At 39.2% G+C, this 15,565-nt stretch overlaps 1 protein-coding gene across 1 annotated transcript in view; it reads right to left on the reverse strand.

Moving 5' to 3' along the window:
• Positions 1 to 9,971, reverse strand: part of LOC110563423 (solute carrier family 7 member 13-like) — a 30,958-nt gene extending 20,987 nt beyond the window's left edge. Inside the window, exon 1 of the mRNA XM_060386155.1 lies at positions 9,216 to 9,971. Coding sequence (XP_060242138.1) covers positions 9,216 to 9,971 — 756 coding nt within the window. The remainder of the gene's footprint in view (positions 1 to 9,215) is intronic.
• Between the last annotated feature and the right edge of the window lie 5,594 nt (positions 9,972 to 15,565).

The following is a 15,565-nucleotide window of genomic DNA, read 5'->3' on the forward strand; positions in this document are numbered from 1 at the left end:
AAACAAAACCCAGCAATCTGTTGCATACAAGAAACACACCTAAGACACAGAGATAGACATTACCTGAGGGTAAAGGGTTGGAAGACGACTTTCCAAGCAAACGGACCCAAGAAGCAAGCAGGAGTAGCCATTCTAATATCTGATAAAATAGACTTTCAACCAAAATTAATCAAAAGAGATAGGGAAGGACACTTCATACTCATCAAGGGAAAATTCCACCAGGAAGACATCACAATCCTGAACATCTATGCCCCAAATACAAGGGCACCCACATTTGTGAAAGAAACATTGATAAAATTTAAAGCACATATAGATCCCCACACATTAATAGTGGGAGACTTCAACACCACACTCTCAACAAAGGACAGGTCAACAAAACAGAAATTAAACAAAGAAACAATGTCTCTGACAGAGGTCATGAATCAAATGGACCTAACAGACATTTACAGAACTTTACACCCAAACACAAAAGAATTTACATTCTTCTCAGCACCTCATGGAACCTTCTCCAAAATAGACCATATAGTGGGTCACAAAGCAAGCCTCAACAGATACAAGAAGATTGAAATAATCCCATGTATCTTGTCTGATCACCATGGAATAAAGCTGGACCTCAACAATAACAGAAATAACAAAAAGCCTACACACACATGGAAACTGAACAACTTGTTACTAAATGACAGCTGGGTCAGGGAAGAAATAAAGAAAGAAATTAAAGTCTTTCTAGAAATCAATGAAAATGAAGACAAAACATACCCGAACTTGTGGGACACAATGAAAGCAGTGCTAAGAGGAAAGTTCATAGCACTAAGTGCCTTCAAGAAGAAATTCGAGACAGCTCATTCAAGCACCCTAATGGCTCACTTAAAAACCCTAGAAAAAGAAGAAGCAGACACACCAAGAAGGAGTAGACGGCTGAAAATAATCAAACTCAGGGCTGAAATCAATCAATTGGAAACAAATAAAACAATTCAAAGAATCAATGAAACCAAGAGCTGGTTCTTTGAGAAAATCAACAAGATCGACAAACCCTTAGCCAGGCTAACTAAAAGGCAGAGAGACACCACCCAAATCAACAAAATCAGAAATGAAAAGGGGGATATAACTACAGACACTGAGGAAATCCAAACAATCATTAGGACTTACTTCAAAAGTCTATATGCCACAAAATTTGAAAATCTAAATGAAATGGACAATTTTCTTGATCGATTTGACTTACCAAAGCTGAATCAGGACCAGGTAAATCAACTAAATAGTCCTATATCCCGCAAAGAAATAGAAGCGGTCATCAAAAGTCTCCCATCCAAAAAAAGCCCAGGACCAGATGGCTTCAGCGCAGAATTCTACCAGACCTTCAAAGAAGAGCTAACACCAATTCTCTTCAAACTATTCCACAAAATAGAAACAGAAGGAATATTACCAAATTCATTCTATGAAGCCACAGTCACCTTGGTACCTAAACCTCACAAAGACTCAACAAAGAAAGAGAATTTCCGGCCAATCTCCCTTATGAACATTGATGCAAAAATACTTAATAAAATACTTGCAAACCGAATCCAAGAACACATCAAAGATATTATCCACTATGACCAAGTAGGCTTCATCCCAGGTATGCAGGGGTGGTTCAATATACGGAAATCCATCAATGTGATCCACCATATTAACAAACTGAAAGAAAAAAAAAAAACCACATGATAACCTCCCTAGATGCTGAAAAAGCCTTTGACAAAATCCAACATCCATTCATGTTCAAAGTATTGGAGAGATCAGGGAAACAAGGCACATATCTAAACATAGTAAAGGCGATATACAGCAAGCCTATAGCCAACATCAAACTGAATGGAGAGAAACTTAAAGCAATCCCACTGAAATCAGGGACAAGACAAGGCTGCCCACTCTCTCCATATCTCTTCAACATAGTGCTGGAAGTCCTTGCTAGAGCAATAAGAGAGTTGAAGGAGATCAAGGGGATACAAATTGGAAAGGAAGAAGTCAAATTATCACTATTTGCAGATGATATGATAGTATACGTGAGTGACCTCAAAACCTCTACCAGGGAACTCCTACAGCTGATAAACACCTTCAGCAAAGTGGCTGGATAAAAAATTAACTCAAAAAAATCAGTAGCCCTCCTGTATACAAAAGACAAAAGGGCTGAGAAAGAAATTAGGGAAACAACACCCTTCACAATAGCCACAAATGACATAAGGTACCTCGGAGTAACCCTAACCAAGGAAGTCAAAGACTTGTATGAAAAAAATTTCAAATCTCTGAAGAAAGAATTAGAAGAAGATATGAGAAGATGGAAAGATCTCCCATGCTCATGGCGTGGCAAGATTAACATAGTAAAAATGGCCATCTTACCAAAAGCAATCTACAGATTCAATGCAATGCCCATCAAATTACCAACACAATTCTTTACAGACCTGGAAAGAAAAATTCTCAACTTCATATGGAATAACAAGAAACCCAGAATTGCTAAAACAATCCTCTACAATAAAAGATCTTCCGGAGGTATCTCCATCCCTGAACTTAAGGTGTACTATAGAGCAACAGTTTTAAAAACTGCATGGTACTGGCATAGAAACAGAATGGTGGATCAATGGAACCAAACAGAGGACCCAGAAATAAACCCACACACTTATGGACACACTTATGGACATCTTTGACAAAGATGCCAAAACCATACAATGGAAAAAAGATAGCATCTTCAACAAATGGTGCTGGTCTAACTGGATGTCTACATGTAGAAAAATGAAAATAGATCCATACTTGTCACCCTGCATAAAACTGAAGTCCAAGTGGATCAAAGACCTCAACATAAAACCAGACACATTAAATCGGCTTGAAAAAAAAGTGGGAAATAGCCTAGAACTCATTGGTACAGGGGAAAACTTCCTGAACAGAACACCAACACCACAGGCTCTAAGAGCAACAGTCAATAAATGGGACCTCATGAAACTGAAAAGCTTCTGTAAAGCAAAGGACACCGTCATCAAAACAAAGCGACCACCTACAGATTGGGAAAGAATCTTCACCAACCCTTTATCTGACAGAGGACTCATATCCAGTATATATAAAGAACTAAAGAAGCTGAAAAGCAGCAAACCAAGTAATCCACTTAAAAAATGGGGAACAGAGCTAAACAGAGAATTCTCTGTAGAGGAATACCGAATGGCAGAAAAGCACTTAAAGAAATGCTCAACCTCACTAGCCATTAGGGAAATGCAAATCAAAACAACCCTGAGATTTCACCTTACACCCATGAGAATGGCCAAGATCAAAAACTCAAGTGACAACACATGCTGGAGAGGTTGTGGAGAAAGGGGAACCCTTCTCCACTGCTGGTGGGATGTAAACTTGTACAACCACTCTGGAAATCAATCTGGCGCTTTCTCAGACAACTAGGAATAGCGCTTCCTCAAGATCCAGCCATACCACTACTGGGCATATATCCAAAAGAGGCTCAAGTACACAAAAAGGACATTTGCTCAACCATGTTTGTAGTAGCTTTATTTGTAATAGCCAGAAGCTGGAAACAACCCAGATGCCCCTCAACTGAAGAATGGATGCAGAAATTGTGGTACATCTACACAATGGAATATTACTCAGCAATGAAAAATAAGGAAATCATGAAATTTGCAGGTAAATGGTGGGATCTGGAAAGGATCATCCTGAGTGAGTTGTCCCAGAAGCAAAAAGACACACATGGTATATACTCACTCATATAGACATACAACATAGGACAAACCCACTAAAACCTGTGCATCTAAAGAAACTAAGCAAGAGAGAGGACCCTAACTAAAATGTCCAATCCCCATCCGGAAAGGCAAAGAGGATGGACATCAGAAGAAGAAGAAAACAGGAAACAACCTAGGAACCTACCACAGAGGGCCTCTGAAAGCCTCTGCCCTTCAGACTATCAAAGCAGAGGCTGAGCCTGATGGGCAACTGTTGGGCAGAGTGAATGGAATTTTAGGTAAGAACTGGGAAATAGTAAGAGCTGGAGAGGACAGGGTCTCCACAAGGAGAGCAACAGAACAAGAAAATTTGAACACGGAACTTCCCAGAGACTCATACTCCAACCAAGGACTATTCATGGAGATAACCCAGAACCCCTGCACAGATGTAGCCCAGGGCAGTTCAGAGTCCAATTGGGTTACATAGTAATGTGAAGAGGGACTGCCTCTGACATAATCTGATTGGCCTGCTCTTTGATCACCTCCCTCTGGGGGGGAGCAGCCTTACCAGGCCATAGTAGAGGACAATGCAGCTACTTTTGATGTGAACTGACAGACTAAGATCAGAAAGGAGAGGAGGACCTCCCCTATTAGTGGACTTGGGGAGTGGCATGCAAGCAGAGGGAGGAGGGAGGGTGGGATTGGGAGGGGAGGAGGGAGGGGCTTATGGGGGGATGCAGAATGAATAAAGTGTAATTGATGAAAAATTTAAAAAAAAGGGAAAAGATAATTTAAGAACCTTAAATGACTTTCAAAAGTGGAGGAAAACATGGAGTTAGTCAATTGGCATGGAGCAGGTCTCGCCCCTGGGGGCAATGGTCTCCTGGACCTACTCAGACCTCGGACACCACCACTGCTAGTTCTAGAACTGATGCAGGATGTTCCAACGAGGGGGTTAAGGCTTCTCATAATATTTCCTATAAGCCCACACCTGTTTGTCTATATCCCCCATTTTTATTCATTATTAGCCAGATAGAGCCAAGTAATTGTGGTAATGATACTTGCTTTTTTGCCCAATGCTGGAATGCTAGTAAATTTAGGTATGCCCTGGTTACTCGCATGCCTCACTGGGTGCCTGTGCCCGTTGATGCCCCTCACACTATGACTCTCTTCAGGCAGAAAAGGGATCTTGGAACTACAGCCACCATTGTTACTACCATCTCATTGGCGGCTGTTGGAGCTACCACCGGGGCATTAGCCATGAGTCATACTGGGCAGACTGCTCAGACCCTGAATAATCATTTAGCCAATGTAGCTCATGCCTTAGTTGTACATAAAGGAATTAATGCTCAACTAAAAGGAAGCTTGATGGTGTTCAATCAGAGGATTGACCTCGTGCAGGAGCAAATTGATACCCTATGGCAAATCGCTCAACTTGGCTGCCAATGAAAATATGCTGGACTTTGAGTCACTAGCATATAACATGAGAATTTTTCCTGTGCTGCAAATCTGTCTAAACAATTGTCGAGCTATATTTTAGGTAATTGGACTGGAGAATTTGATACTACGATGGAGCAGCTGAGAGTGGCCATTGTCACAGTAAATTCTACCAGAGTGGACGCAGGACTAGCCACAGGATTATCATCATGGATTGCTGCAACCATGAATCATCTGAAGGAATGGGCGGGCATGGGAGCATTAGCAGGCCTTCTGGTGTTGGTCTCCTTGGTTTGCCTGTGGTATATATGCAAGATTAGAGTCTCACAACAGTGTGATGCAGCCATGATCATTCAGGCCTTTACAGCCATTGAAGCAGGACATTCTCCCCAAGCATGGTTGGATACCATAAAAAAACTAAAATGTTATGCTCAGGATGCGAGGCTAAGCACTGCACTCAGGGTCAGCCGCTTTGGACCCAGAGAAGAGCATGTCTGATTGCCTGTGGGTTGATGCCCCAGGTCCCGCCTCTGAGAAAAAGGTATGGGACGGGTCTGATGCTCTTTGGGTGGATGACACCTAAATGAACATTGGTACAAAGTCCTAATTTATTTCTAATATCAGAGATCAGACCTCTACTCTTGCCTGATGCGTCTAAAACAAAAAGGGGGAACTGTAGAGAGATGCGGAATGCTATGCCTTAAAGATGGAGCTGGTTTCTGCCTTCCACCTTCCTGATGGTGAGTGCTCTCTGTCACGAACAATTCCACATTTGGCTAAGGCTGAAGATCTGGCTTGCTTACACGTATGTGGACCTATCTGCATTGCCCACGTGGCACGCCTGGGTTGGCTACCCAGAGGCTATTTAAGCTGTGGGCTGGCTTTCCCCAGGGTCCGAGGATTGTTCAAGGTTCCTGAATAAACTGCTTTGAAAAAAAAAAAAAAAGAAAAGAATATTACTGCCACTTTTCTGACCTACATAGTCTTTTTAAAAACATTATTATTATTATTATTATTATTATTATTATTATTATTTACAATTTATTCACTTTGTATCCTAGCTGTAGTCCCCTCCCTCATCTTCTCCTAATCCCACCCTCCATCCTTCTTTTCCCCTTATGCCCCTTTCTTTGGCCACTGATAGGGGAAGTACTCCTCCCCTACTCTCTGGCCCTAGCCTATCAGGTCTCATCAAGACTATCTGGATCCTCTTTCTCTGTGGCCTAGTAAGGCTACCTCACCTGCATAGATTTTTACTAAATTCCACATATGGTCAGCTTTGAATCCATATTTACAAAAATGGCAGAAATAGACCAACAGGTTGTGTGTGTGTATGTGTGTATGAGAGAGAGAGAGAGAGAGAGAGAGAGAGAGAGAGAGAGAGAGAGAATAAGAATTATAGAAAAGAGGATTTCAATGTGAGAGTTTGGAGTTGGGGGGGAGTACTTGGGAGGGGATGGAGGAAGGAAAGGGTGGCCAAAACTGAGATAATTTGATTTCAATTAAATAACCAAGGACCATGCATGGAGATAACCTAGAACCACTGCTCAGATGTAGCCTATAGGCTGCTCAGTCTCCATATGCGTTCCCTAGAAGGGGGAGCAGGGGCCATCTCTAACATGAACTCAGTTGCCTGCTCCTTGATCACTTCCACCTGGCTGAATAACCTAGCCAGCCCACAGAACAAGAGGGTCCAGGCAGTCCTGATAAGGCTCCATAGGCTAATGTCAGACAGTAGGGGAGGAAGACTCCCCTTTTCAGTGGACTAGGGTAAGGGGGTAGGGCAAGGGGGTAGGAGGGCAGATGGAGGAAGGGTAGGACTGGGAGATGAGAGAGGGGCTATAATCGGGATATAAAATGAATACATTATAAAAAATAATAAAAATAATTTACTCTCAATAAAATAAAATAGTATGTGTATGTATGCATTTATGGGTTTATGTATGAAACAAATATGACAGAAAGAGAAATATGCTGTGGAAGGGGGGGAATAAAACAGATAACAGAATATATGTGTTAGGAAAACTATCAGGAAGAAAAAAGGGAAATAGCCAAAATGAACAGAGAGAATGGAAGAAAGCTAATGGGGATAGGAACAATTGATGACAAAATATAGTGACACATAGTAGTTTATGCCAACTTGACCCAAGCTAGAGTAATTTTAGCAGAAAGCACCTTAGTTGAGAAAAATACCCCCACTAGCTTGGCCTGTGAGCAAGCCTAGAGTACATTGCTTTAATTGATGTTTGATACGAGAGGGCAGAGATCTAGGGGTTGCCACCAATGGGCAGGTGGTCTTGGATTGTATAAGATGCATGTGAAGCAAAACATGAAGAGAGACCAAGTAAATAGCATTCCTCCATGGTCTTTGCATGAGTTTGTGTCGCAAGGCTCCTGCCTTTACTTCCCTGGATGAGGAACTATAAACTTAATATGAAATATACACTTTCCTCCTCAAGTTGCTTTTTTGGTCATGTTTGTTAAAACAATAAAATCTCTAACCAAGACATGTAAATATTAATATGCCATAATGAAACTTTTCACTCTGTATGTTAAAAAATTAATGAAAAATGAATAAAAATGTACATGGTATGTAATGATTTTTTTCTTTAAATCTTTTAGAGATTGTAGACAAATTTTATGCAATTATTATTAAATTCTTTTGTGACATCAGGCTGAGCATTATTGCTCGATAAAAAATACTATTGTATTCTATTATCCCAGTCTCTAGTATAAAAACACCAGAGACAGCTGAGATGCTCATGATAGTATGAAGTATCAGTTTAGAATGTCTAGTTAACTCTATGCAAACAGAAAGTCCTTTAAGATATGTGTGGAATAAAATATAACTGGTATTTTACTACTCCCAGTGACATACATATAAACAAGTACAATGTAGTTTTCAATGCAAATATACTGAGTGATGATGAGCCACAAGCTTGATAGAGGGCATTTCTAGGAAGAAAACAGTTTCAAAGTTAAGATGAAGTATATTAAAACTCGAGATCTGTGACAGCTTTAAGAGTGTACTAATATATTGCTTATATAATTAATTAACTTCAAGATGGTGAGATCTAGAGTATAAAAATATCTCAATTCTCTCATTCAAAATTCTTAATATTTCTAAGGTTATAAAAAAGGCATCAGTGCAATCAGACATGCTCTTCTCTGGGTCGAAAGCTGCTGACCCTGAGTGCAGTGCTTAGCCTCGCATCCTGAGCGTATCATTTTAGCTTTTTATGGTATCCAACCATGCTTGGGGAGAATGTCCTGTTTCAATGGCTGTAAAGGCCTGAGTGATCATGGCTGCATCACACTGTTGTGAGACTCTAATCTTGCATCTATACCACAGGCAAACCAAGGAGACCAACACCAGAAGGCCTGCTAATGCTCCCATGCCCGCCCATTCCTTCAGATGATTCATGGCTGCAGCAATCCATGTTGATAATCCTGTGGCTGGTCCTGCGTCCACTCTGGTAGAATTTACTGTGACAATGGCCACTCTCAGTTGCTCCATCGTAGTATCGAATTCTCCACTCCAATTACCTAAAATACAGCTCGAAAATTGTTTAGACAGATTTGCGGGTTGATGCCCCAGGTCCCGCCTCTGAGAAAAAGGTATCAGACGGGTCTGATGTTCTTTGGGTGGATGACACCTAAATGAACATCGGTACAAAGTCCCAATTTATTTCTAATATCAGAGATCAGACCTCTACTCTTGCCTGATGCGTCTAAAACAAAAAGGGTGAACTGTAGAGAGCTGCGGAATGCTGTGCCTTAAAGATGGAGCTGGTTTCCGCCTTCCACCTTCCCGATGGTGAGTGCTCTCTGTCAGGAACAATTCCACATTTGGCTAAGGCTGAGGATCTGGCTTGCTTCCATGTATGTGGACCTTTCTGCATTGCCCACGTGGCACGCCTGGGTTGGCTACCCAGAGGCTATTTAAGCTGTGGGCTGGCTTTCCCCAGGGTCCGAGGATTGTTCAAGGTTTCTGAATAAACTGCATTGAAAAAAAAAAAAAAGGCATCAGTGAAATGTAAGTCCACTTTAGTGAATATACATGGGAGCACAATATAGAGAAAAATTGAACTTCATTACAAAGCATGAAGCAATCATATTTATCTTTTCCCCAAATTTTAAAGAAACCCATAAGGCATAATGGCAGATATTTTTATGAATGACTTTACCTACTATGTTGATCAGTAATGATGATCCTATATATGAAAAATACACTTGGAGAATGGCCTCTGCAATCTGTGAGGTATCAGGAAGTTCAGCGTCCAAAGCATTCTCAAACCTGGATACATTCTCCTTCTTCCCAATCACTAACAGTACCACCCCAGTTAGAGAAATGAGGCAAAGAATGAATATCTTCATCAAACTGGTGACAGTTTGAAATCTAGCCACTGTTTTCATCCCTCGAGCATTAAGAATTCCAAAAAACCACAGAACAGCTAAAGCTAGGCATTTCTTTGGGACCTCTGGAGCTGGGCACCCAGAATAGAAAGGCTGAATTAGATAACTAGCTATTAGTAGGCTTTGAGCACCAGTGCCTAGGAAATGAGTAAAAGTTTTAATCCAAAGGCTGAGAAAAGCAACAGAGTATCCAAGAGATCTTTTGAGGAAATAATAAGATGCTCCACTCACAGGGAAGGTGGTCCCCAGCTCTGCAAGACAGAGAGCATTCATCATGCTCAGCAGGGCACAACCTACCCAAATACTCAGAGAAACTGGGATGTTCAGTGAGGAGTATTTTAATGCCCCTTTAGGAGACACAAAAATTCCTGCCCCTACCATGGCACTAAATAAGAGTGCACTTCCATGAAAGAATCCCGTTGTCCTTAAGAGTTTCATGGTATTGTTCTTTCCTAACTCTCAAAGCTTGAAAAAAAAAATAGGGCTTTTCTTTATTATACTCTATCAGTTTCTTCATAATCCTGCCTAATAGGGTATTGCCTTGAAAACTATAACTTGAATTTAACTTGGGTTTTAAAATAATTAACTTTGGAACTATTCCAAACTTTTATGGCTTCTTTCAAAGACCATTGTTAACATATTTCCTGTTAATAATACTTAAAACATCAAATATGCCATTGACCTAGTTACTATATGCTAATCAGGAGAAGTATTTTCGGAAGTTCTGAAAGATACATTTGGAGGTAAAACACTATGCTCGACACAGTCTCTGTGCTTGCATTGCTAAAGTCAATACATGGAAGGCAGCTGGTGGGAAAGAAACAGGAGTTTTCAAGTATCAGACACTGGAAGGATCCCAGTTACTCCACCAAAGCAACAATAACAGGTAAGTGAAACAATGAAGTTGATTTTTATAAGGCAGTGCAACTGGCTGCAAGATGGATACATTCTGGGAAAAGCTCACCAGGCAGCTGTGTTCCTATTTTCTTTTTGCCTGTCCCTGTCAGAAACAATCCGTCCTGACCTCCTGGAGTTTGTTCCTGATATTCTGTAGTCAAGTGCCTTTTTCTACAAGTTAAACATTATGACAACTTACTTACTTTTCTCAGTTGACAAACATGACTGAAAAATGAACCCATACCCTTCTAATATAAACTGGTCAGCTGATATGGCTTCTGCCAAGCAAAACAGGATTACTAGGGTAGTGAAACTTTGATCCATTAGATATGCTTTTCTTTAGAATTTAGAATGCAATATTCAAGGGGTGATTTAAATTTAAAGGCCAACTCTAAAGGAAACAGTAACTGTTGTAATATCATTGTGCAGACCTGAAATATCACTTCATGCATTCACACCAAAACAATATCTCACAGCTGAATTAGATATTGTTTACTTTGTATTCAAGTGGAGAAAGATTTGAACTTCACTTTGTCATTTAGCCATTGTTATTTATATGCTGTTATTTTATTTCTCAAAAATCATTCCTCATTTTCTTAGTATTTATTTATAGTTATTACTGTATATTACTCATACTCATCAATGCATTTCAACTGTGATATCATGCTTTTGTTATCAGAGATGGTTTCAGTCATATCTCTTTGAGGTGATTTCTGTGTTCTTTGTATGTTGAACAAAGTGAGGAAATCATGAAATCCTAGTAGTGAAAATTTAATTTTCTTGAATGGTGGCAGCAAAAGCATAAGATAATTCCACAGTGTAGGATTAGGCTTGAGTAAGCATGCCATTCCAGAGCCTCATCCCTCCTGTTCCAGGGACTTTTTTTTTTTTTTTATTCATCAAAAAATGATTGGGAGGAGTGTTAGAAAGGGTTATCTTTTTAGGCTGTTGCAGATGATTGGTTGACTTTCATCATTCCTGTATCAGGTTTGTATAATCATTGGCATAGTTCAGAGGGATTCTGCTGTGGATTTTTGTTATTTATGCAATATTTTGAGTTTTTATTTCTATGACTAATTTGTTTATTAACAATTTTCCTTTAATATTACACAGGTTGACTATAGGCTGCTTGTTAGTTTACTAGATAGCTGACATGAACTTTTGAAGTTTCAATTTCTAAGATACTGCTATATAGCTTGAAATAGAGACTATTTAGAACTTTTCTTGAGTTTTGGATTTTTCTGATGCAGGGGGATGCCTAGAGTTGAAGAATCATCTGAATGCTTAATGGTTCCTCAATGGGTAGATGATGGAATGGAGCCTTCATTGAATTATTTTGAGTAAGCTTTGAGGACTGAGATTGCTCTCCCTGTTTGCATGTGTCTGCTTATATCTCCAGTTTTAAAATTAGACTTTTAATTTATGTATAAAAATGTTTTAACTGTATGCATGTATAACATGTGTATCCAGTTCCCACAGCCAGAAGAGGGTCTTGGATGGCCTGGAACTAAGTTACAAATAATTATTAACCTTCATGTGAGTTACGGGTCCTCTGCAAAAGTGACAGGTACTTTTCCTGGCTGAGTCATCTCTTTAGATGACTTTAGATCATCTTTAGATCTCATATCCATGGGAAGATAGAAAAATTATTAATATTTATCTTCTAAAAGAAGCAGTCTCTGTAGTATTTATGGTAGAAAGTCATGCTATCTTTGGTTGTTACTGGGATAATGGCAGATTGAATACAGACGAAAAAAGACAAAGCCTACCTTCATTCCCTAGCTTTGTATCAGAGTTATTTTTGATTGGATGAATTTCCTATTAGTGAATAACTATTCTGGAATTAGAGTAAATATGCATACTCCCACATGTTGCGAAAGATTGTTAACATTATTTTGGGGATGGTAAGATAGAATTATTATTAATAACTATGCATTTCTTTTAATTAAATTTCACCATGGAGAATAAGATGAAGTAAACTCAAGCAAAAGGAAAATGATAGTAAGTAGGAAAAAAGTAAAATAAAGATTAATTTGTTACTTGTCATGTACATATGTATTTATTTACTTATATATTTACGGTTTTTCTTTAAGATGATTTAAGGCTATTCAGTGGTTCATCAGAGTATCTAGTTTTAGGCAAGGCATTTGGTTCCTCAAGTACATCCAGATTATTAAGAGCTTGATTCAAGAAATGTGAGTATAAGTGTCTATTCCCAGCATGTTGATTGGTGTGTATATACTATGATTGCTGGGAATTATCTCTTCCATTTGGATGTGTAGTTTATTAGTGAGAGTAAGCAGGCCCAGTAGGTTTGTCTAACTACTGATATAAGTCTCATCCAGCAATAAATCTGTTTACTATAACCACAGTGCCATCTCTTTTCATTAGGAAGGAATCAAATAGTGTCTTTATGGTATTCCACTGGATTGTCTTTGGCATAATTTTTTGGATTTCTGTAAACTACCATGGCTTTTGTTTATTACCCATTTTACTTTCTGCCATTTTTATTCCTTGGTTATATATGGGCTTCATGGATTTTTTTTTCTTAGAATGGAAAATGACCAAACTGTGAAGAGGCACCAGCTTAATACAAACTAATATCTAATAAAAAAGACTTCCAATGAAAGTTAATAAAACATATGAAGAAGGACACTTCATACTAATCAAAGGAAAAATCCTTTGATTTAATATAATATGACATCTTAATTCTGTATATTCATGTCTCAAATGCAAAGGCATCAAATTTGTAAAAGAAACATTACCAAAGCTTAAATCACACATTGCGACCCACACATTAATGTGAGAAATGTCAACTTCCCACTCTCACAGGTCATCCAGACAGAAAATAAACAGAGAAATAATAGAACTAACAGTTATTATGACTCAAATGGACTAAACAGATATGTATAGAACATTCCACCCAAACACAATAGAATATACCTTTTTTCTCAGCACCTCACAGAACCGCCTACAAAACTGAACACATATGCAACAACAAAAAAGCAAGCCTCAACTGATACAAAAAATTGAAATACCCCATGTATCTTATCAGACCACCATGAATTAAAGCTGAACTTCAACAACAACAAGAACAACAGAAATTCCAGAATTAACGGAAACTGAATAACTCTTTACTCCATGACTACTGTGTCCTGGTTGAAATACGTGGGGCTTGAGATAAAGAGATCCGGTAAAGGATACTGCGGGTCTTGGTGAGTTCGAATCATAAAGAAAAAAAGGACGCAGTGAGTAAATCTGAGAATAAAAATGGGACAAGGCAGTAACCTTGTGTTTTTTGTATGGAATTTAATTAAAGATAGTCTGTATATGCAGCATGGAACTGAGAAAGTTAAACTTTCAGGCTTAGAGAGAAAGGTTACAAAGAAGGGAGGCTTTGAGACAAAATGAGATTAGACAATCAGTTCCTCCAGAGGAATTATATTTTCCTCCTGATGATAGTAATTTCTTGTCAGAAGAAAGATGACTTAGATCCTGATGAGGTTGCAGAGTTGGAGGAAGAAGCTGATCAGTATTATTCTGAGAGATACCCTCTGATTCAGGCTATGCGTGTTAAAAAGTATAAGCCTTGGCAAAAAGAAATAAAAAAGTTGGAATGGGGCTGGGAGGAAATAAACAGAAAAATTGGAGAATTAACAACTAGGGAAAATGAGGCTCAATCCCCCTCTCCAACTCCATCATTGATTGCAGGCTTGGACCCTCCTCCTGGGACTGCTACAGTAGCAGGCCCAAAAGGCAAGAGGACCTTTTCCTTTGTCCACTGTACAGGCAATTATATCCCTTTTGCAGCTTCTTTACAAGAAGATAGGCAGAATGGAGAAGATATCATTGAGTTTTATGTTTTTCCAGTGCTAGAACAACTTGACAGACAGGGTAATAGGGTGAGAGTCCATGCTCCTGTATCTTTTAAACAATTAAAATAATTGAAAGCTGTGTGTGCTCAATATGGTCCTACATCACCTTTTACTCAAGCTCTGTTGTAGTCCTTGTCTACTGAGACCCCTTGCTCAGGGGACTGGAAACAATTAACAAGAGCATGCTTATCAGGAGGAGATCATTTAGTATGGAAGTCAGAATTTTCAGAGCACTGTCAAGTTACAGCTTAACTTAATCAAGCTCAAGGAGTTCCTATAACTTATGACATGCTTGCTGGGGAAGTGCTCTATAGGAAAACAGGACAGCAATCGGATTTTGATGTGGCAGTTTATGCTCAGTGAGTGCTGCTGCCCGAAAGGCCTGGAATAAACGTCTGCAAACAGGTAGACAGGTAGAGGATTTGTCTAAAATCTGTCAAGAACCTATTGAGTTATTTCAAGATTTTGTGGCAAGATTAATGCAAGCAGCAAGCAGACTTATAAGTGATGAAAATTCTGTATGATCATTAGTAAAACAATTGGCTTATGAGAATGCTAACAGTGCCTGCCAAGCAACTTTGAGACCCTTTAGGAAGGATGGAGATATTTCTGATTATGTTAGGTTATGTTTGACATTGGGCCGTCTTATACTCAAGGAGTAGTATGGCTGCCACCCTACAAGGGAAGACTATTAAAGAGGCAGCTTTTCAGTTTTTCCAGTAAAAAAGCTAATGGTTATTTCTGCTACAAAGCCTCTATGGTCATAAAAAATAAGATTCAACAAATAGCAAGATTTTTTTTTCTGCCTGTTTTCAGTGTATAAGTTTACCATGTTCAGTATGTCTTGGTTATAGATTATTGGTCATTGTGTATGTTTAAAGCTGTAACATAATGTTAACTTACTTAAAACCTAGGGTTGACAATTAATACTTTTTCAGCATTTATCCTGTCACCTGCCTTAGCAGGAGAAGCCACCAAATACGTTATAAGTCATTGCTTAAAATCTTTGCTACATTTGGTATTTCTTCCATTAGAAAGACTGATAATGGCTCAGGATATACGAGTCAAGCTGTTAGGAAACGTGCGGCTGTGAAGGTTACATGGCGGGTTCACAAATCACACCAAGAGACCGTTTCCATGTTGGATGTTTATTAGGGGAAGGGAAAGGGGGTCGCAGAGAGATGAGGCAGAAAAGAAAGAGAGAGAAGAGGGGCTCCAGGAGTTCTCTTATAAGGTGAACCAGAGCATGTGCAGGTGGTT

Source organism: Meriones unguiculatus, chromosome 6 (assembly GCF_030254825.1).
Source record: "Meriones unguiculatus strain TT.TT164.6M chromosome 6, Bangor_MerUng_6.1, whole genome shotgun sequence".
Classification (NCBI taxonomy): Eukaryota; Metazoa; Chordata; class Mammalia; order Rodentia; family Muridae; genus Meriones; species Meriones unguiculatus.